We start from the raw sequence: 22,871 nt of genomic DNA on the forward strand, positions 1-22,871 counted from the left end.
TTCCTGAACAGAAATCACAAAAACTGTAACAATAAATACAGTATTTTACCACTTTATGTGATATCAACAGTAATTTTAATTGCTTTCTATTTATAGGAAAACCAACTTTCTTTTATTTACAGTAGGTAGGACAGTGGGCACAGGCTTAATTTCAGGTGAATATTTTAGATGGTTCTACAACGTGCATGTGCTAAAAGGTGTATGGAGTTTTAGTGTCTTTATATACTTCAGTATTTATGGGTAGCCAACATGATAGGGTTGGAACTTTCAGAGATACTGCGGCTGAGAATATTTCAGATTTCAACAGTTTAGATTGTCTACTAATCTATCCTGCCAAACAAGGTGAATACGTGTAGTGATAATGTGTACCAAGCCTCCAGCCAGACTTCTCTTACAGTGAATATTTACTGATATTTGTTTAAATGTATATGATTTAGAAGATACTGAACAGTATTATACTTTCCTCCTTTAAGCAACTAAAGCATTATCCTCCAATTTAAGCACTTCAGATGCTCAGCCACTTTCCGTAGAGAAAAAAAAAGTGCAGTCTGCAGTACATCATGTCTGTTTTTTCCTACTATATCCAAGAGTAAGTAGGCTAAATATGAACAAATACATTTGTTTTCTCTAGGTACATCCAAGGTTAAACAGCTAAGAGAAAGCTATGTAAGCTTAAGAATAGTAATAGCACACAAAAAAAGTCTCTACCCTTTGATAAAATCAGACTAACAAATCAAGAGTTTTGACCAAGAGAGTAATAAAGTTCCAAACTAGTTTTCCAAACTGATTAGTGAAAGCAAAAAACTATTTTGCAATGAAATTCAGTCAGTGTATTAAAAGTAAAGAGTGGTTGGTTTTTTGCCAAACTATAAATATATTATAAAAATACCCATTTTAACATTGCTTTCTGTATTTTTTTATTCTTAAAAGTCAGTCATTCAGAAGATATGCAACTTTCTCTTTACTCAGCTCAATGTCTTGCTAAATTTAGTTTGCCCTGTAATAAAAGTTGTGTTACAATATTCATGTTGATTTTGCACATACGGAATCAACTCCTACACTGAAAATAAGTTGTACAATCTGTTTGGTTTACAATACAAATAAAAATAAAAAAATACCCCAAAACAAATATTTTACATTCCTGTTATGCATTGTATTGAAGTCCTGATGAAACTAATTCTAAAAAGAAAGCATTTGCTCTCATGGAATTCAGGTAAATCCCATAAAACTATAATTAAAAGCAGCCACAATTTTCTTTGAGAAGAGCAAATTCCTATTTATCCTATACTTTTCCTTAATCAATTTAATAAATTTATACTTAATATTTATTGAGGAGGTGGGGAGAAACAAACCTTATTTCTTTTAACACAGGTTGTCCAGAAGACAGAATTTATGTATTAGAAAGCAGGGGTGGTGCACAGAGTTGGTTGTAAAGTTCTCAGGTCTCACTACATTTACCTTGTCATGAGGAAAAACAAAATTTAGCCAAGATTAATTTTGCATAGGACATCCCATCATACTCTGTCTCAGCTATATATACATGTATGTTAATATATATGTAAACATATATATAACTGTACCCCCTTTTTATGTTACTACAGCAATATGTAAATCATATGGGGTGGGGTTTTTGTTTTGTTTTTCATTGGCCTATTTTTGACTTTTTGGGTTTAGGTTGGTTTAATACGTAGATCAGCCTTGCATGTCTGGAGGCCTAAAAGTGGATAGCATTGTTCATAGAAAACAAACTACTACTAATAATTTTTTGGTGTCTTTTAACATTTCCTGTTGGCTGAACCATTAAAGCTCAGCCTTTAAAGCAGACCTCTCAGAAGATATATGCATGCCTGAGTGTATTAACAAAGATAAGCAAGTACTAAAAATCTGAAAAGCTTCATCAGACTGCAGTGGAGATAAATTCATTTATGCCAAAACATTCCTTTTGGTTATCAGATATCAAAATGACCTGTTTCTTTGATTTCTTATAGTATTCTTCTTTCCTTTATTTAAAAATAATCATTGTCACTCCAGAAAATTTGTTTAGGAATTTTTTGTTGGCTGTTGGGGGCGGTTTTGGACAGAGAACAAAGTTTTCATAAGTTTCAACATTTCTGCTACAAAAGTCAAAGTGAAATGTTTGCCTCAGTTCAACTGAGAATATATCAATTATTTGGGTGAACTTAAAATGTTTTCTTTAATGTAATTTTTAATAAAGCAACAACTGCAGTCCTGCAATGCACTGTATTTAATGTGGATGGCTGTTGTGGCTCTGGAGGATCATATCTCCTCCTAATTTTTTTTTATAGTACATCATTAAATTTGAGGGAGTCTAACCACATTGCAGCATGTTAAAAGAAAGGAGCAGGGGGAAATGCCATTTAACACTGAAATATGTTTCAGCAAACTAAAATGAAAAATTTCTTCTTCAGAAATTTCAAGTGTTTAGTTTTGATCAAAAATTACTAAATTTTACTGTTGCTAAATAAAAACGTAGTTGAGTTCCTGTGCTTTGGTAAACTCTTGCATTAAAACTCTTCATTTTTAGTCTGCTGTCAAATTGTTAAAGATTGAGTTTCCAGATTTTGCTCAGCCAGCCAGTGGTGCAGTGCCTTCTGCACTGCTTCTCTGGTGTCTGTACAGTTGGGAATAACAGCTGGAAAAGTAACTTCCTGGGACCAAGCTGAATTCTGAGAGCATTCAAGGTACAGCAGGGTTTTATTAGAAGTGCTGTTTACTGGAGATCCACCTGAGATCACCAAGTCACCCATAACTGTAACTATGAAGAGGCATCTAATGTATGTCCCTGACTTCTTAGTAAGAAAGACCAATAATTCTTAGATGTCATTAGCAACTGAAAGCAGCACTTTTCTTTCTTTTATTGAATTTCTGGGAGTGCAGTACAAAGAAGCATTCATTACCTACTGTTAAATCCAGTACTGACAAGTCATCCATTGCAAATATAATTCATGATCAACTATTATTTAGTAATTCTGTATCATTTTGTTTGCATCTCATCCTATTTCTTGTATTGATGTCAAATTGTGATATAAAAGACAAATGGAGTTGCTGATCAATGACTAAAATACATGCTGAGGTGAGCCACAGGTAAATGGCATAAGAACAGAGGATCCATTAGATACGTATCATAATGTATGCCAGAAATTAAAATACACAACTGAGAGATGCTTTAGTGTCATAAGAGATCTCAGTGCATCTGTTTACCTTCCGTTCATGTAAGGGAATCATGAATGAGATGGAATTCTTCAAAACAGGTAGAAATCAGAAGCAGTAAATGAGATTATATATCAAGAAAAGCATAAGCTTTTGTTCATTTGTGGTTTTTCTTCATTTTGAACTATTACAAAAATTTCCTTGACACCATGCTGACCACTTTGCTTTTTCATATTGCATCCTGTGAACTATCAATTGACTATCTTTACCTTAATGGGCAGAGCATTATTTATGAGATACATTTTGTTCAATTGTATTTAGAGGGTCTCTATCATACAGTCCAATGGCTTCAACTCTTGATTGATGAATGGTCAATATTTCTTTATTTGTGTTTTAGTGAAGTAATCAAAACCATTTTTCCCCCCACGTTTTGAAAAAAGACCACATAGATAAATAGTTTTATGTAATAGATGTGTATGTATGCACAACATCCTTAATGTTAGGCACTCTTTTTTTAGGATGCTGTCTATTGTAATGGCTTTATATTAAATCTGCAAAAACAGGGAATTCAGAATTATTGGCCTATGCTTAATACAGTGAGTGAATTATTATATCTAGGCACAGAGTAGTAAGTAAAGGTTTTTAGTCTGATCTCTGAATTTCCTTGTAGCTGTGGGTTTGTCAGACTTTTAACAGTACACTAAAGCAGGGGGCTAGGGGCTGTGGTTTAATATGGACTAATGCACATGGCCGGGCTTTTACATTAGTGCTATTTCTTTCAATGCATTATAGTGAAACTGTATTTTAAAACCAGGCAAACTATTGATGCTTTTATTGAATGGAATAATTTATTATAGAAATATTTTATTAGTCTGTTGACATTTCATCATCAAATAACAGTAAACATAATACACATTTCCCATAAGACCATTCTTGAGAGCCAGATATTTACCCTTCACTTATTGTAAAGGTAGCATTGTAATAATTAGTCTTCAGGCAAGACAAAAAAAAAAAATATTTAAAGATTATCTTTCGAACACAGAGTAGTAAGTCAGAAATACCTCAAAACAAGTTTGCTCACTACTTCCAATTAATATTTTTTAAACTGTCATTGAATTTTACAATTCATTAATTGTTTTTCTTTTTAGTCATTGAAAAAGCTAGACTATCAAGCTGAATTATTTATTGTAAATTAAAACCTTCATATTTAAACTCGCTGTGACAGTATATTCTGTAAACTTTTTTTCATGTCTTGTGCCTCTTTTTTTTTTGTTCAAGTATCTCCAAAGAATGTGTTATATGGAAAGGATTCTTGCTAGAAGCAGTATATGAAAGGAGATAGAGGTAGTTCTTTCTTCACACTTTTAATCTAATTTTTGACAGTTTATGATTTATTCTTACAGTAAATGTTTTCATTCTGTAAGTGACTGGTCAGGGAAGACAGAGGAGTAGAGTGTACACTACTTTTTCTGGAATAGTTGCCTTCTTTTTCACTCATTCAGTCGGTGGGTGACTGTAAGGAAAGTTACCACTACGTGTGTCTCTGTGATTCAGTTTTAGATTTGCTGAAGCATAAATTCACTAGCTATACAAACAAAAAGTTAAGAACTGTAATAAAGTGTGTGCATAAAATGGGGGTTTTGCTGTCACATTTGATTCAGCTGCTATTGCTTTGTTCAGTTCTGCTGTTAAGTTAAGCTCTGGTTATAAGCAAAAACGTTCAGCCCTATTCAGCCATTTTACTGTGGGCAAGTTTGCTGGAGGTGGCAGGCATTGCGTTGTACTCCACGAGTAGGCAGCCCACTCGTCACACTTATCTCTGCCCAAAAGTTGTTTTGCAGGTTCACATTGAATTCACTTCTAGAGGTGGGTCAGAGGCAAGGAGATGGTCACCTGGTCCCAGGAACTTTTTAGGAGCTGTATGTGTTAGAACCAGAACTTTAAGAGGAATCTAGAATTTTTTTTTTTTATATTTTATTTTTATTTTGTTTTAAGAGAGTGAGTGGCATATAATAATTTTTCCTTGAAAACTAGGACAGGGAAGCAGTAATGGAGCTGTTGCTCAGATTTCTGAGATTTAGTGGTTGTTTACGTTTCTTTCTATGTGTCTTTGTTCGCTTTGCTCTAGGCTTGAGCATTAGGCAAGAGTAACCTGGATAACACTGAACCAGAAGAGCTTGAGGTTGTGTGTGTGTTGTAAAAATAAAAAGAGAAATTAGAAAAGTTGTATATACTTCTTCAATTAGAAAAATTCACTTGTCTCTATGTATTTATCTTACAAGTCTTTGTTCCTCAGGTAGGGAAAAAACATTTGTGTCTCTGTTTAATTTTGTTAGCAGTGGTGATATTGAGAGAGTATTTTGTATCATTAGCTTCGTGTACTGCATTTAGAAATCTGTAAGATTTTGTCACTGTGTCTCATCCCCGGCTGTCATAAACACCGCGCCTTGTAACCTGTTTGTTAAACTTACCAAATGGGATTTTAAAAGTACTTAAAGTGTTTTGGTCCCACTGCCCTCACTGGAAGTTTTTCCTAGACCCAGAGCATTGGTCTCCCCGATGGTGTTGGTGGAGGACAATTACACTTCTCCTCAGCCTTTGCTTTACCTCTCCTCAGCCTTTGCTTTCCTAGGCTGGAAAGGCCGAGCGCATCTAATCTTTCCTATCAGCAGCTGCTCGTTTCACTGGACATTGCAGTAGGCTTCCTCCATATCTGACTATTGTATGTCTGCCTTGAATGACCTGTCTACAGTTTCCAGATGAGGGCTAAGCAAGTCTTTAAGGAAATGTAATATTTTTAGATTTTTATTGGAAATCTCTCTCTCAGTGCTGCATAGTGCCCTTTCCTTAGCTGCATCCTTTGCGTCCCTTTACCGATCAACTGCTATACAGATTGATTCCTTCTTCCTGTGGGAAAATAAAGGGAAATATAATTTCTCTATTACAGACTGTAGAACTGTAGCAATATTTTAGGCATGTTAGTTTAATTTCAGATCATGTACAGAAGTCAGAATAGTTATCTGCAGTAAAAGAGTGGATAACTTGGACACTGGCTAAAAAATGTTTGTTTTAGTTTCTGGATCTTTACTATTTAAGACAACAAACATCCTAAGATTGGTCATGGCTGCCAGACAGTGATATCAACAAGGCAAAAGTTTTCTTTTACTGTCACCACATCTGATCTTTTATTAGGTTTTGTTTATTATGTATTTACACAGTAGCAATCTAAATATAGTATCTGTTTTGAGTTTGTTTTGCTTTCTGAAAAGTGGAATACAGTTTGGGTTCCTCTAACATAAATATTACACAATCTCCCAACTCTTGCAGTATATAAGCAAGGTCCTGTGCAAATGCACATTGTCCTTAAATGCCCATGGAAAAAGTTTACAGACCTATCGGGTTTTTTCCATCCCTTTTTATAGTCATGGGACAGACTTTTGTGCAAAATCAGTGTAAAACAAATAAGCTTAATTTACCCACAACAATGACACGTTACTGCCTATATTACCTCACAGCATGTCACAAGACATCATTACCTGCTACTCAGTTATATTTCATTTCTTCCAGAAACTCCTCAAGTCACTTCAGTGTAAGTGAATCAGTCGGTACCACAAAGCTCTTTAAAGTCAGATTTCCATAAATTTGCACAGTACTAAATATTGGCAGTGTTAAGCAAATGAGAGCAAATAAGTACATTAAAGTGGAAACATTACTGAAGCAAATAGATACTGTTCTATACTGTTCTATACCATTTCTATCATTTTATATGTGATCTGACTTGACTTTTTTTTAATTAAAGAATGGTTCAGAAGTGCCTGTAGCTAATCAAGAAATTATAAATTAATTTTTAATTCTTATTTTTGCTGGTTCAGCTGGAAGTATAGCTCTCTTAATCTCCTGAATTTACCATTTTTCTGCTGTTGCCATAGTGAAATCAGGTAAAGCAGGCAAAGCTGTACTCTTTCTTCTCTTTGAACTTAACTAAAAATAATGCTTAATCTATTGGTATGGCTTTAGAAATAGCTTTTAAAAATGTTAATGTGGATTTAACAGTTGTGGAGAGGGAGAGATATTCTGGTCTCTAAGTTAAAGTCCTACGTACCTTCAGCAAAAATACAGTACCTGTACGAGCAGTGCAAATTTTCCTTTACCAGTTCATCCTAGTGCTTTAGGCCTGGGGAGGCTTGAGGTTAAAAAATGTATATGTCTGTGTCCATTTGTACATCTTGCTGTCATATAATTCTGATGGGAGGAGGAGTATGAGGCAGCTGGGTTTTTCGACTGGGTAGCTGGTTTCTGTAACCAGGACAGAACATACCACACTATTTCAAGTCATAATCAGTCAGTTTGCAGCTCGGTAGCTGATGGAAATAACTTTGCACTTTGCCATTAGAGGAATTCCACACAGCAAAAACGCGGTGCTGAAAAGTTCCAAATTCCATTGCGGATTCATCTCATTCTTCAGGAAGATGGTGCCAGAGGTGTGGAGTGTATATATATAATGTCTAAGGGATACTACTCTGTTGTGCACAGGCCTACCTCTAAGTCAATTCAGTTATTTAAAACTATGTGTAAAAGTTCTCTCAAGTGTAGAAATACTAATTTATAAAAAACTTGATGCCTCAGAGGTGCAGTTAGAGATTTTCAAATCTTTGACAAAAGTCAGGGGTTGGTATGGAGAGATTGTAGAAGGAAATAGTTCAAATTGCCTAAATTTTCACTGACTAAGTGCAGTTGTTCTCCCTTCCCCCTTCCCACTTATTTATTGACTCTACTTTTATCTCTTTTTTGGGGGTGGGGGGAGGGGGAGAGCAGGGTGGTTCTTTTTTTTATTTATCTTTTGTTGTCTATATTGGGCTTCCATTGCTCAGTTCAAGTTGAAGGTGTCATTCTCGTCTTCAACATAGTCAGTGATCTGTGCTCAGGTTGGAACAGATGGAAACCTTATGTCAGCACCTCTCCTTAAGCTGCATTATGGCTGTTCATGACAAGTGGCTTTGTGTGAGAGACAGCTTTCTCAGGAGGTTCCTGTGAGAGTACAGCAACCATGGAATTCAGGAGCCTTTTTTAACCTCTGTCCTTCATTACATTTTGAACGCGTGGCATGCTTTGGCATTGCAATCACATACACAAAGAGAACACCAGAAAATAAGCACTTCAAGAAGTAAATAAGAAACAAAAAACTCCTCGCATTTTTTGGCTGATGAGGTAGAGGGAAAGACAGCTGCTCATAACAGATAGTAATCTTATCACTTAATGTAGTTACTCTGAGCGTTTAGGCAATGTGGGAACCAAAAAAACAAGAAGGTAGCTGTGCTCAGGTGGAAGTTAGCCAAGTCTCAGGTAGGTTGGTAAAACTGGTTGGTGTTCAGCTGTTCATAATGTTCCAAGCTGCTTACTTACAAGCTTAATTTATCTTCAGAGGGTAAAGCTGTATTTCATTATTTTTCTTCTTTTTGTTGCTTTTGTTTCCTGTTAGTTTTGCTTTTGTCTTAAAGGGGAGTAGGACTAAATAGGACTAGCAGCTCAATAACTCATAATTTTTTCTATTTAATTTAAAAAGAGACTGCTGGTGCTATCTTTGATGCCCTTAGAAGACTGCCAAATAACAATGTTCTTTTATAAAATACACTACATATAAAATAAAACAGAGTAAGAGAAACAGTTAAGGTAAAAAGATTATTTGGTACTAGAAGTTTTATGTTTAATGGATTTTATCTTCTTTTGTGTTTTATTAAAATGTTAAAATACTTAACAGCTATGGTTATCAGACACCTAAACCAGCAAAAACTGAGAACAATCTTTGTATCACACATAATGTTAATATTGATACATTTTGAATGGGTTTTATTAATATCTTTTCCACTGATGACACTAGACTCCCATTTTCAATATAGCAGTTTTTACGGTGTCTTCCAATTGAATAGGACAGGTGTGTATATTATACTGGCCTTTGGATAAAGGAAAAAAAACAAACTATAGTCACTCTCAGTTTGATTTGAATTTATCTAAAAGGTTTTTGCAATATTTAACACAGAGACCTTGTGGCTATTGCGATAATAATCGTCATAGCATCTTTGGGAACAGCTAACGTATAAATGCCATATATAGAGTAAGTGACTTGACACAAGATCAATCTAGCAATTGCATGACAAAGATTAAAGAAAAAAAAAAAACCACAGGAACACAGAGTCTAACTTGTCTTCCACTATTTTCAACATACTCTTACATGAGGGAAAATATTCATACTAATGTGGTTTTATCATGTTGCAGACTTCTGGCTCAATTCTCATCGGACATGGATTGTAATCTGTCACTGGCTATCACGACTAATCTGCTATTGCTTTTAAACCTTCACAAGTGATAGCATTTTCCTCTGATTGTTCCACCCCCTCCTTCTAGACTCTCTTACATGGCAATATACATTTGTTTGTCTTCCTTTTGAACAGAATTCCGTACCTTAATGAGGGGCACAGAAAGGTTCAGCACATAGTAATCAAAGAAAGTTGATATGAAATTGTTTCTAGTCTTGGTATATACTAAGAAAGAAAAATAACTTGTAAATAAATCTGAATAGAATTATGAATTTTTCAGAAGGTGCATGCAGTATGTCTGTGTTTGGCTAATAGATACAAATAAAGGGACTGTTTGTGTGTGTATATAGATAAAGTGAGGAGACAGAAGGCGAAAAGCTGTTCCTTGTGGAAAGGGAAAGTAACTTTCTTTGCACATCCCCAATTACGCACTTATTTGATCTAATAATGAATGTAACAATTCTACAAATTGCCTTGATGGTCTCCTAAAGTCTCTAGAACAGTTTCCACCTCAAACCATGTGAAATGTTCGTGTAGTCTTCTGAGAGGCTGGATATTTTTCAGGTGATACAACTTGCTATTTAAGATTTATGTGTCTCAGAATGCACTCTTTTTCTGAATAACAACTAAAAATTAATTTATTTTCAAATTTATTTACAAAGTGGGGCAGGGCCAACTTGGATTGCACAGATACTGGGTGTATGTCTCAACTCAGAGAAAAGCTGAAGAGTCTCAGGCGTTAGACCGAAGTGGTAGATTCATAATGGCAAGAATGAATGCCAGGCAGAATTACGGTTTGCCAGTAGATTACAAAGGCGGCAGCAGTACTGCAGGTCAGAGGAGGTGTTTGCTTTCTTTCTGGGTGGGCATCAGGTGCCATAGTAATGGGCAGCAGACATAGTACTTTCTTTTTCATCTGTTCCCTACTTAATATGGATAGGTGACTTACACTTTGAGAGACAGTAAATTTAAGTACAGCATCATACATAAAATATTTCTCCCTGTCAATTATGCACAATAGTGTGCTTGGCAGTTAACTGCTAAGCAACATTGTGTGAAGATACTCAGTGTGATTTACTATCCAGTCTTGGACTAATTCTGTGATCTGGGAAGTTGGAAGCCCAAACGAGCTGTCCTCCATTTGTTAATTCATCTGTTACATTGTTTGTTTTATTGTATATTTGTGTGTAAGGATTCGGAAATACAGAATGGTCTAATAATTCATTCAAAATGCCTTGAGGTAGCTTTAATGCTGGCTCCAGGATTTATACTCAGCAAATGCTAAACACACAGGTATATAGTACAATTATTTATCAACGTTTTTGCTATCAAAATTTGCTGAACAACTTTTTCTATTAGTTTGGTTCTATTTTACAATAATTATTAAAGAAAAATCAGTTGTTGTGAGAGCAGTTCTGCCTCCTCTGTTAAAGGGACTTTTGGCATATCCCGTCCCTCTGGCAAGCGCTGTCCCCAGATCAACAGCTGCACAGAAAGAAAGTATTGCTGCAAACTTTGAGGCACTCACAGATTATTCAGATATCATCTTGCACTGGCCTTAGAATGGCCTGTTACTTACAGCCCTAAAAATAAACAACTATTAATCACCTAATGGCAACTTGAGTTGACCAGCACTTATGGCTGCCTGGACCTCAATCTAACTGTACTCAAAAGCTTTTCTCATGTTTTCTGTCACCCGGGATAAGAGGTAGTTTGCAGCCAAGCATTCCTTTGGGAGGACTGCTGGGAGTTTAACGAAATGTTTGAAATAACCTCAGTAACTCCTCTCAACACTGATCCACAGCTTCAAATGTGCAGAATCAAACAATAGCAGCTTTGCATCGACAGTCTCTGGAGAGTGAACTAATGGCAAAAGGTTTTCTCAGGGAAACTGAGTAACACGCAAGTACCTCAGGAAGCATCACATTCTTTGCCTGGGTTTGATCAGAAAGCATTGCTTCCAGCAAAAGTATACAGAATAATTTTGTAATGCAAACAACCAACTTCTCTCCCTGCCTTTTCAAAGAATAGCAACATTTTTGCAGTGTCTTAACTGGTAAATACAATTAGCACAACTTAAATGGAAGTAGCTTCGCTTTAGTAAACTAGTCGTCAAGTTGCATGTTGCAGGATGGGAGAGTATTGCTGCTTTGAACAGGAACGCATTAATGCATTTGTAGAGGTACAGTAAAACAGTGTGCGAACCCTGGATTTTAAGAGACAAATATGTAGATACAACAGCTAATATAAAACATCAGACTTTCTCCATCAGAAAATAATTTATGAAACTTCTGAAAAAGAAGATGTAGAAAGGTTTCTTATATTGTGCATTTCAGGTTGAGATTTTTTGGTTGAGCTTCTTTTGCTTAGGTATGCACATCATTCAGGGGCAATTTGCCCTTTATTGAGATAGTTAAGTGATCAAAGATCCTTATATTTTAGGAAAACTTGGACCTATCTCCAAATTACCAAGTAAGGTACCTGGAACACTGTCTATTATCTTTTAGATAAATACTGGAACTAACTTCCCAAGCAGCTAAAATGCATTATTTTCCAATATGCATACCCAAGTGATTCCGCTAAAGCCAGAGACAACTTTGGCCATAATTTCCATGAACCAGTCCAGCAGTATAAGGATTAACAATTTATTTTCTCTAATGTTGATGTGAGTACCATGTTAATTTTCAGTACATCAGTACCTTATAGTCCCTCTTTACAACACAAACCCTTACAGTCTGATATGCAGAGCATTTACTTGATTTTGAAGATGCTGAGACTGAAAAAAAAGTTTTACTTTAAGTACACATAGCCACTGTGAGAGGTGAGCATCTGGAATACTATTAATAAACAGCAAAATAATATGTTTCAGTAGAAGTTAGGACATCAACCAACAAAACTTGAGAAATTCAAAGTTCACTCAAGGCTCTCTTGTCTTAATGACAAGCTGCCTTGAGCCAGTATGTGTTTTCTTTCTCACTCACTGCATCAGTCTTCACTTAGAAAGCCTTGATCCTTGTAAATCAGTGTAACCTTAATGTTATTTAATCATAGCTTTTAAAAGTTAATTTCCATGAGAACTATATTTTTAAAAAACCCTAACTTGTCATTGAGGATTATAAAAATCCTTTATTTGCCTGGAGAACAGTACTCAGATCTGAATGAGTAAGTGTAAGTGAATAATGTGTTTCGACAGTTTGTTTATTAAAAATGTATTATGCAGCTAAAAGTTATATTGTATTTATAATATTTTAATGACAGTGACTTGCACAGTTTTTGGTGCACTCTATTAATATGCATTTTAAAATTGTGCTGTGCAAAATTCTAAAATATTTTAAATTGTCTCTTATATCCACATAAATATCACTTAATTTGTTTTTATTTTTCCAAATGTCAGATACAATTAAAACATATTATAAGCATGGTGAAATGCTGCTATTTAATTGATGCCTTAACAGTCTTATTGCAGAGATAAAAAGACAGCTAGTATCAAAAAAAAAAAAAAGCTCATTAAGTTTTAATCCAAGAAAAGTGTGACTATAGAGACAGAGACCCAATATTCATTTCCATCCACCTTTTTTTCAGCCGACAACTCCAACTTCCACATCAGCTGCATATAGCATCAATATCTGATGTTCACTGAAATGCTTACCCTTCTCAGCCCACAAGAAATTCCCACTTTTGAGTCAAAACCTCCTTGGAAGTGCGAGTCTCATAGAATATTAATAGACTTTAATTTTTTTCCTTGTCTTCATTAAAAATAAGACTTCCCCCAACTACTGTAGTAAAATCAAAGCTTAAAGCAGATTAGGTTTTACTTGCTTAATTTTACCTTAAGCAGCATAAACCAGATGCCTGGATCCTTGAGACATAATACGCTGCTAACTTCTGTGTGTGAGGCTTAATATAGTGCTTGCTAGTGCCATGGACAGGTTTCCTATTATCTTTACAAATACTTGATCAGAACTTGTTAAACTTTTTCTTGAGCCGCATTTGCAAGCAAATATATTTTTGAAGCTTAAGGGACTTGGGCCCAAAAATATTGTAGCCTTCTGAGCTACAAGTTAATGATCATATTTTTAAAGCAAAAAATTATCAGTTACTTGATTTTACTAAGTGTTTGATTTTTTTTTTCTTTCTACCAGATTTGGTCAAAGAAATAAGGTGCTGTAATGCTTTGAAGGCATTTTTTATTTAAATCTGTGTGTGTCACTGGATCACAAAAGTATATGAAGGATTTTTCACCTACAGGAAGGCTGGGGAGGGACTTTCTATAAGGGCAGGTAGTGATAGAACAAGGGGTAATGGCTTCAAGCTGGAAGAGGGTAGGATTAGATTAAACATTAGGAAGAAATTCTTTTCTGTGAGGGTGGTCAGACATGGGCACAGGTGTCTTGCCCAAGGAAGGTGTGGATGCCCCCTCCCTGGAAGTGTTCAAGACCAGGTTGGGTGAGGCTTTGGGCAACCTGATCTAGTGGAAGGTGTCCCTGCTGATGGCAGGGGGGTTGGAAGTGGATGATCCTTAAGGTACCTTCCAACCCAAACCATTCTATGGTTCTATGATTTTAAAAGTGACAGGGTTAATAAAACCCCACAGTTATCTTTAAATTGCATTCATAGTTTTTAAAATGCACTGTCTTTATGCAGAAGTACCTTTATTTTAAAACTCTATATAAATGAACAGTAGCAGAAATACCTGGTTATAAACTACTCTGAACTAGGCTTGTGATAGCTGTTTAAATGGAAAATTTCTTGCTAATCAAAGTCAGTGTCTGAGCAGTGGCTATTAAATGTTTGCCAAGATATATAACGCTGTGTCATCAGCAGTAGTAAACTGGTCTAGACGCAAGGAAGTTGGCTGACTGATGCCAATTGACCTTACTTGAAAATGTGGTCTGCAGTTGTTGCCTACTAGCCTAGCTCTGCCAATATCTAAATTCCCTCCGCTTACACAAATGAGACTTCTACAAGCACACTAAAATAAAGTTGTGAGTCCATAAACAGTAAATTTATTAGATATTATAGGGGGTTTAAATTATTATATATTCAGGGTTTATTAGTACTACAAGTAAAATCAGTTTACTCACAACTGTGATTCTTATGAACCATGTATGGATTTAGAATATAATAATCTATTTGTGAATTTTTGCAATTCCCTTTTCCTAGGAAATAAATAGTGATGTACAAGTGATAATGCCCTAATTTGCTTGATATTTAAGAAGAAAAACAAGAAAACAAAGCCAGCTTTTTAACTGGCTCTGTTGATGATCTGACATTAAAAAGCAAGGGACCAGAATGCAGTCCTTCAAAGACACATTCACATGGGACCTTTATAATTAAAATTACCGACCAGGTAGACTGTTATGCTTTCATATAACATGAATACTGATCTGAATCTGTATGATAAAATATTTGCTTAAATACATATTAGAAATAATAATTCATATGCCAGCATTTCATGATGAGAGTCTCTTTGAATTAAAATTATTTACATTATGCTGAGATGCATGCAACCCATCTATAACAAATAGACTGAGAAGAAATAAAGTGAACATTTATTTTAAAACAATTGCAAGATGTTTTACATTTCTGCTCAGTATTGAGCAGTGTGATGAAAATGCATTTTTCATAAAACCACATGCAAGGCTTTTTGATGGTGAAAAAATCCACTCACAACAGCCACATGTCTAGGCAAATCCTTAGAAGCTAGTATGGACCCCACACATACATTCCAGAAGAAAAGACATTACTAGAAAGTAGTTTCTCTTGAAGTGAATATGTGTAACCCTACTAGGCCACTTTGATAAATAAATAAAAATCTTTTTTCTTTTCTAGCACAAAACTGGTTCAACTGGAGGGCAAGTTAAACCCAGATTCATATTTTACTTTGTTTTTTCTTTCCCTTTTTTTTCTGGTGTTCACTTGGCTTAGAGGGAGAATTTTTCTTTTCTTTTTTCTTTTTTCTTTTTTTTTTTTTTTAAGAAAAAGAATCATTTGGCTGTGGGTTATCTGAATTTTACCTTCCTGACTTTTCGGCATATCTCTGTGAAACTCCTTTACAAGGACAAAGCCCAGTGTCCTCAGCCAGGATCACTGATGTACAAATCTACACGTCTTTAACTATGGTTTTCTTTCTAAATTGGTGTCATTAAACCAGTACAAAAGATCCTCTGAACACTCTTACATTAGTGCAAAGCTGACTTATTTATCGTAGTACGATCAGACATAAGTTTTATCTAAAGCACTGTTTGAGCCTGGAACTATATTTAACTGTACTCGAAGTCTATTTTACTACCTCCAGCGTCTATCACAAATCCTCCAGTTGTTTCTTTGAAAGACACCGTCTGCTGCCCTTTAGTACTTAGACTAAATTTAGTCTTCTATATCAAGCCTAAATTAGGCCTAAACTAACCCATGGGCTTTTGTGTACCTGCTCTCTTCTTGCCATGCCATGGGGTCATAAGCCTACCTACCTCCTTTTTGGCACTTCTGGCACTCTGACCCCACACTAAAGTGCAGCTAGATTGGCTTTGGCTGTCTTGTAGTCACAGCTTCTAATGTCAAAACTAGACAATGACTAAACCAGGATTTATGTAACGATAACTACATATTTATTGGTTGATTTTTAAGTAAAGTGATGCAAGATGTGTGGACAATTTTCACTTGCTGTGTTTATTATATTCTGAAGGAAACTTGTCCTTCTGTATTTCCTGTTTATTCTATTTTTACTGCATGGAATTAACCAGACCTTAGCTACTTGGATTTATTTTCAGCTTTTAAAAGAAAATCCATATAAAAGTAAAGTTCTAAAAGTAGTAGTTTCACTGGAATAGGTAAAACTACAGTTTTATATAGCTTTTGGCCATGTTCCTTCTCACCTAAGCTTTTCAGGGTAAGAACTGAAAGACAGAGGACAAAAAGTACAAGTTAAGCACATTTTTAGGGATTTATACAATTTTTCTAAGCGAGAACAAAGTCCATAGGAGTCCATAGTTTGTTACATTATAAGCTTGATTTTCATTTTAAGCTTAAACTTTCTCCAGTCTTTTGTATGCAATGGGATAACCTGGCCTATGTTGCAAACCATATCTATAGAGTTTTAGAACCATTTGGTACATTCAAAGTTTTTTTTCTCCTCCTGGGAGCTACTAAATGCGTCCCCTTTCCATAGCAATACTAAGTAAGCGTTCTGTAATTTTAGTTTATTCTCCTGTGCAAGCCAGGGTTAGTCACTAACTTGTTAAATGTTATGACTGATTCAGAAATAAATTTGTAGCTTCACTTTGTAATTCACAGTATTGAGTTTTGTTCTTCATGGTGTCATAGCTGCACTTTGGAAGGAGTCGAATTAAAAAAGATAATTCTTACTTCTAGGTTACACTTCCCTACCTCATCCCCTTACACAAAAAGGTTAAGTGTCTTTTCAAATTAAGGCAGCAGTAATTAACCAGTGGCATTGTTTGTGATTTGCCAACTCTGGGCGTTAATGAGAGAGAAATTAGCACTTATCAGCAGGAGTTCCTGATAGTCAATGGCAAATGCTTAATGTGCCAACAAGTTAATTTTGGTCATAAGTACTGCACTTAAGTGTTTTTTAACAAAAGTATGGTATGTTTTTTATGTGATCAGAAATATGGACTGTGTGGTAGAGCTATAATAGAAGGATTACACAATACAGTGGAAAAAAGTGCAACCTAGGCAGCACAGGGCACATAGTTTTGCTGTAATTACACAGTCAAAAGCAGGATTGATGGATGTTTTCATGCTAAAGATGTACTTGCTCCTGCAATTAACAGTATGCAGATGTTCTTGTATATACATTTTATAATCAAATTTGGCATTTCTGAACATAATTTTTGAAGCACAAAATATTGCTGAAAAATTGTTCTTGAGCTGTGATGATTTGCTAGAAAGACATAAATTAGGCTTTTGAGGAGTCTCTAAATATTAATTTTATTAAAAATTAAATTTAAAAAAATAACAAATTACTTAAGCACAGTGCCTCATGCGTTTTATGATGGATAGGGGATTCAGACTGCCACACAAAGCAAAATGAGCCCTTCAAAACTTGGGCTGAGCAGCTGCTCATTAGCATCAAGGTTTTACCTGGCACAGGCGCTCCTAATGAGTAAGTACTGTGTACGTGTCATAGCTTCTGCCTTGCATAAATAGTCCATTAGAAATGTAAGGTCTGCTCCCTGGCTTCTGGAGTTTTTTGCTTTTAAAATAACTTTAGTTAGTACATAAGTACATCCCCACCCAATTAACCCGTTTCTGTGCTTGGTTGATGTGGGAATAGATAGGTCTGTCTGTGAAATAACAAAAGTGGGCCCATCCTGCATCCGGAAATTAGTGCCTCTCACCAGAGGCAGTGAGCAGCAGTCCTTGGCTTCCCTTGCTGTCTGCTTCTCCGTACTGCTAGGCTAGCTGGCCTCTCTCTTACAGGGAGGTCGTGCACATCTCGGCCCCGCGTGAACTTCAGCAAAGGCAAACAGAGAGCAGTCCTTGGAGACAGCAGAGGCTGAAGTTGTTGACCAGCCAGAGAAAACTTAAGAATTGGGTGTAGGCAGCATCATCCTTCCATATGAGCCAGTTTTTTAGTCTGTTTAGTCAATAATAAACATGTTTCAATATTATAGTTTCATGTTAGCTAGTATAGCTGGATTTGCCAGAGTTTTAACCTTTCTACTTTCAAATATCATCTTTCAGTTGCAAAAAGCACATTTGCCAGTGTTGCCTCAGCTATACTGAGGGGTAATTTACTTTGCCACTAAACTGTGGCCACTTCTAGGCTGAAGAGTAGTAGTAGCCATAAACCAAAATGTTACAATGCTATGCAGCAGTTTTGGGCAAAAGACTACCGTATCTAATTGAAACTGCAGGAGGAAGCCACAGGGGTTTCTTCTTCCTTTGATGCCTGTTCCATTACATGAGCACATCAAATAGAGTTTTCCCCCCATTGTTGGAAAGAAACCACCCTAATGAAGCCAGTCTGGCACTACCCACAGTTTTGAGTGCTTGTATTGTCTGCTAAGTGAACATCTAGGTTACCGTGCGTGCCCCCCAAAGACGGTTTTATTATAATTAAACATTAACAAAAATTGGCAACCATATTGGTTGAGTCCTGAGCACAGCTCTACATATAAACCATTACATGACATTCTATTGAACTTTTTCTTGTACAGACGGTATCTAACAGCTCATCCTGCACTGTTGTTTTTGGCAAGTTCACTACAGCATATAATAAATCAAGGAAAGAAAAAGCTTTTTGGCCTAATGTTGTACAGACTGCTGTAATGTTAGACTACAGAAAGCAGTTCTGTTTTTAGACATCCTTTTACTAACCCAACATTCATAATTTATGATTTCACTGTAAAATTCCTGCAACACTACACCAAAAGTAGTGCTGCCCTTTAATTAAGTGCTCTCAGTAGGAAAAACGTGAAACTGATGTGCAAAACATATCGCAGTACACAGTGATTGATAGTGATTACTTCTTTATGAACCCAGCCTGAAGGTCTGAACTTCCTGATGGGTAAAATAGTCCATGGGGCTACTTCCTGAGATTGCCTAGTGGGGCTCAGTCAGAGTTAGCAATATCTGAGGAATTCCTGAGGCACATTTCAGAGACCTTACAGCACAGACTTTCTGTTTCTTTCTGAATTGTCCTTTATGTTAATAATTACCTGAATAATAGCTTATTGTAGAGATTATATTTTAAGGATTCATTGTTTTCTTCATGGTATTATAATTTGGAAGAACTGGGACTTGCATAAACCCCTGTATTTTTAATGTCTGCATGCTCAAATCTGAAAAAGTACATGGTAAAAGAGACTTCTATATGTATCAAAATTACTAAATGTTATTTAATATTTAAGGCATAGATCTTTTTTTTTATGCAGAGTATTCAAAGGAAAAACAAAACTGATGTGGATTATTTGAGACTCTAAATAGCATTTTTATTAATGGAATCCAGTATTAATGACATATCAATTCAATATTGATTGAAATTTGAAAATTTTGCGGTGAAATTAACAGATTTACTTGTGTTGGATTCACAGAGGGGGGAATGGAAGTTCACTTAGCACAATCACATAAGTTCATTTTCCGTTTTGCTTGATAGATTTGGCCCTGGATTAGTCATCTACTGGTATGGATTTATTGAAGAGCTGGACTGCCATCGTGAACGTGGTATCCTGCTAAAAGACTGCTTTCCTACGGACATTGTGACTCTGCGACACAGCATGGCTCAACTCTGATGTTGGGAGAAAGAGGTAAATCCGGAAGCAACTTTACTTTCCTGCAGTGTAAACTAATGGCAGCATCTGCCCTGAACTCCAGCTGAACTCCTGCTGCCTGCCCTTATGCTACTGCCTCTTTACACAAACATATCAAGAGTTTCTGTTTTGCTTCAGACCTCTGTTGTGATCAGCCAAAAAAGACAGACACAACCCACTCATTATCAGCATTTCTGTCTTTGTCAAACAGCTATTTTTTAGATACTCATAATCTTTCTTCCTTCCGGATGGCTTCTTCTTGCATTCTAAACAAAGACAAAAATGCAGAGGCTGAAAGGTGCAACTTTCAGTTCTTATCCCTGTTACAGAGTCATCTTTAAAAATAAGTGGCTTTTTTATGGTTTCACTCACAAGTTTAGTCAGTGCTAGTGATCTGACTGAAACAGCTACACCGATGTGGAAAATTGGTAAAGACTGTTATTCTGGCACTTAAAACAATATAATGCATAGCTCATAAAGGCCAGGTGGTAAGACAGGATCATAATTTCTGGCTGTTACGGTAAATAGTCAGATTTTGAGAGAAGAATTGGTGTATGTGCTTTGTCACTATCTGATGGCTAAAATCAACAACTGAATCCCAAGTTAACGATTAAAAAATAATCTAAGTTAGGGGATTTTTTTGGGGGGTGAAAGTGAAGAGCAAGGATTTATTTTGTGTATGTGAACCTGTGAAGTTTGGGGTTAGTTTTCTGGGTTTTTTAGTAAGTAGTTTAATGCCTCAAAAATAACTTGTGTTTTGTCTTTTCCTCCCCACCCCCAGGGAATCTATAATTAGGAATTTTTCTCTTAACTGACTTTAAGGAAGGAATCTGTCTTGACCCCCATAGGTACTGTAACATGTAATTTTCTGGTGTACTGAAGTCCGAAAGAACAATGTGCAGGACCTCTCTGTGTGGGTGACTTCTGAAGATTGCCATCTTGGTGTTCAAGAAGGGGAGTAAAAAAAAGATGAAACAGTGCTTCATACTGGATTGGTTCCACAAGACAAATAAAGCACACAAATGGGCATGTTTCCTGCGTCTTTATGTGTCCTTGTGAGAGCACTGTTTTTCTCTTGTTGAAACCACCAATATCAGAGGTACGTTGAGGTGCCTGTTAGCCCTCCTTCAAGTTTTGAGGAGTTCAATCTCATTCTGTTTCCGTCCTCATCGTGCCTCAGGTTTGTGCTCTCAGTTAGAGGTTTCTTAATGATAGCAACTTATTGGGCTTGACACTCTTTAATACTTTTTTGTTTGCTAACTGGCATTCAGAAAAGAATAAAGTATTTTTTAAAGCCAGTGAGAGTTCTGCATGTATGCTCACCATGTTCAGATTTTCAGAGAAGTTAAGCAGCAGTACGGATTCTGTTGTAGAATTAAAGGTGTGATAACAGTCTCCCTAAAGCACAAGATGCTGACCTGTTCCATAAGGAAAGGGTCTTTAAAACACTAGAGTCCATGTTCATCATCTCTTTCAGTTGAGGTGATACTTTGTGTGCCTGTATGATTTCAAAAATCACATGCAGACTTTTTACAGTCTTGCCTTGAGTTAAAAGAAAGGGTATTAATCCTTTTCAGTTTTTTTAGCTACAGTTTTCAGATGTATACACAGTATTTTTATTTAGAATTTTTAGTTCTCACTTTAACACTTTTTGGTAAGTTTCAGTCAGGCCTTTATCATTGTGACTAATTTTTAGTTTTCAGGTAAAAATATCTTTAGTCTTCCTAGTATTCTGTCCCTAGCTGCAGAGAGAAACTAGTATAGCTCCAGTGCAATGAGTTATTGTTGCATAGAGATTATTTTATTGGGTTTGAATATGTTACAATGGAAAGATATATTTTTTAAAAATATTCAAACACCTGTAACTCGTTTATGTTCAACTATTTAAGGTATTGTGCTTAGCTTATTTTACCTGACCAGCTTTAAGGATATGCCTGTAAAGATACACAGTGGCAATCTGTGAAGTGTACCTGCCTGATGCTACACAGAAGCTGCATTTAGGGTGTTGCTGCCCATAGGACGTTTAATTGTGGTTTAGGTTAGTGGAATGTGTGAAATCAAGGAGAGAATAAAAAAGAATAACTGAACATTATTGTAGTGGAAAATTCAGAAGTAATGGTTGTCTGAGTGAAATGGGTTTTAAGGGCAATCTGAATTTGTTTTAGCTATTGCATATGCTTTCTGTTGTATGAAATCATTTAAATCAGCTTTTACATGATGCACTAATGCTGCTTTTTCTTTTTGAATAAATTTAATTTATCTGCACAGATGTTGAAAATTCTGCTCAACCTCCATCAAAGCTTTGCTTTATTTGTTTTTACATTAAACAAATTTATATGGGGACACACAGATAAATCAGGTTAGGCTTGTATTTGTTTATTTATTCCTTTACCTAATGCTGTGACATAACAGGTTAGAAAGCAGTACAGCTGTCTTTAATAAACTTTGACCTCATCTTTATATATTCCTCCCTTTAAGAATCTCTGCATTAGAATGAGGATTAAATAAGCCACAAAAGTGTACATACTGTATTAATTTCATTGCATGCTATTGAACAAGCTTTGCCACCACAAAAATTATGCTGTCACTGTTTTAAATGCTGAAAGCAGAACATTTAAAAAATTAAGATTACTTTGTTATTCCTACTTGTATATTGCAAAAAAACCCTCATTTGTGTATTTTCTGTCTCAGATGTAAACATCAATTTTAATATTAAAGAGGGGAGACTACTGTTTGTTTGTGGGTTGTTTGTTGTTTTTTTTTCTTCAGCAACACTGTAGTCATTAGAACCTTAACATTAAAACCAAATCTCATTTTATGGAGTATTCTGTAGAGTGTGCTAATGAATTATGCCAAGCCAGAAACCAGAAGTGTGCATAAAACTGAATGATGTTCTCACCAGCATATATAAACTTGCAAAGCATCTGCTCTTACAAGCACTGTAATAAGGACTGTTCTGGGCGTTAGGAATTGCTGTAATTGTGTTGAACAGGGAAGTAAAACTTCCTTGTATAGGTGGAACAGCACAATGGTGGGTCACACTCTAGTATAAAAAGAAAACATTTTTTACTATTCCTATATTCTGGGGACATGTTATTAGTATGAGTTCAAT

At 35.8% G+C, this 22,871-nt stretch overlaps 1 protein-coding gene across 1 annotated transcript in view; it reads left to right on the top strand.

The window, feature by feature from the left end:
• The window catches only part of CDIN1 (CDAN1 interacting nuclease 1), a 68,101-nt gene extending 47,809 nt beyond the window's left edge, over positions 1-20,292 (top strand). The window contains exon 6 of the mRNA XM_010176757.2: positions 19,606-20,292. Within this exon, the coding sequence (XP_010175059.1) occupies positions 19,606-19,741 (136 nt within the window). The 3' untranslated portion in view covers positions 19,742-20,292. The remainder of the gene's footprint in view (positions 1-19,605) is intronic.
• The last annotated feature ends 2,579 nt before the right edge of the window (positions 20,293-22,871 follow it).

Source organism: Antrostomus carolinensis, unplaced genomic scaffold (genome assembly GCF_000700745.2).
Source record: "Antrostomus carolinensis isolate BGI_N321 unplaced genomic scaffold, ASM70074v2 scaffold6981, whole genome shotgun sequence".
In the NCBI taxonomy this organism is placed as follows: domain Eukaryota; kingdom Metazoa; phylum Chordata; class Aves; order Caprimulgiformes; family Caprimulgidae; genus Antrostomus; species Antrostomus carolinensis.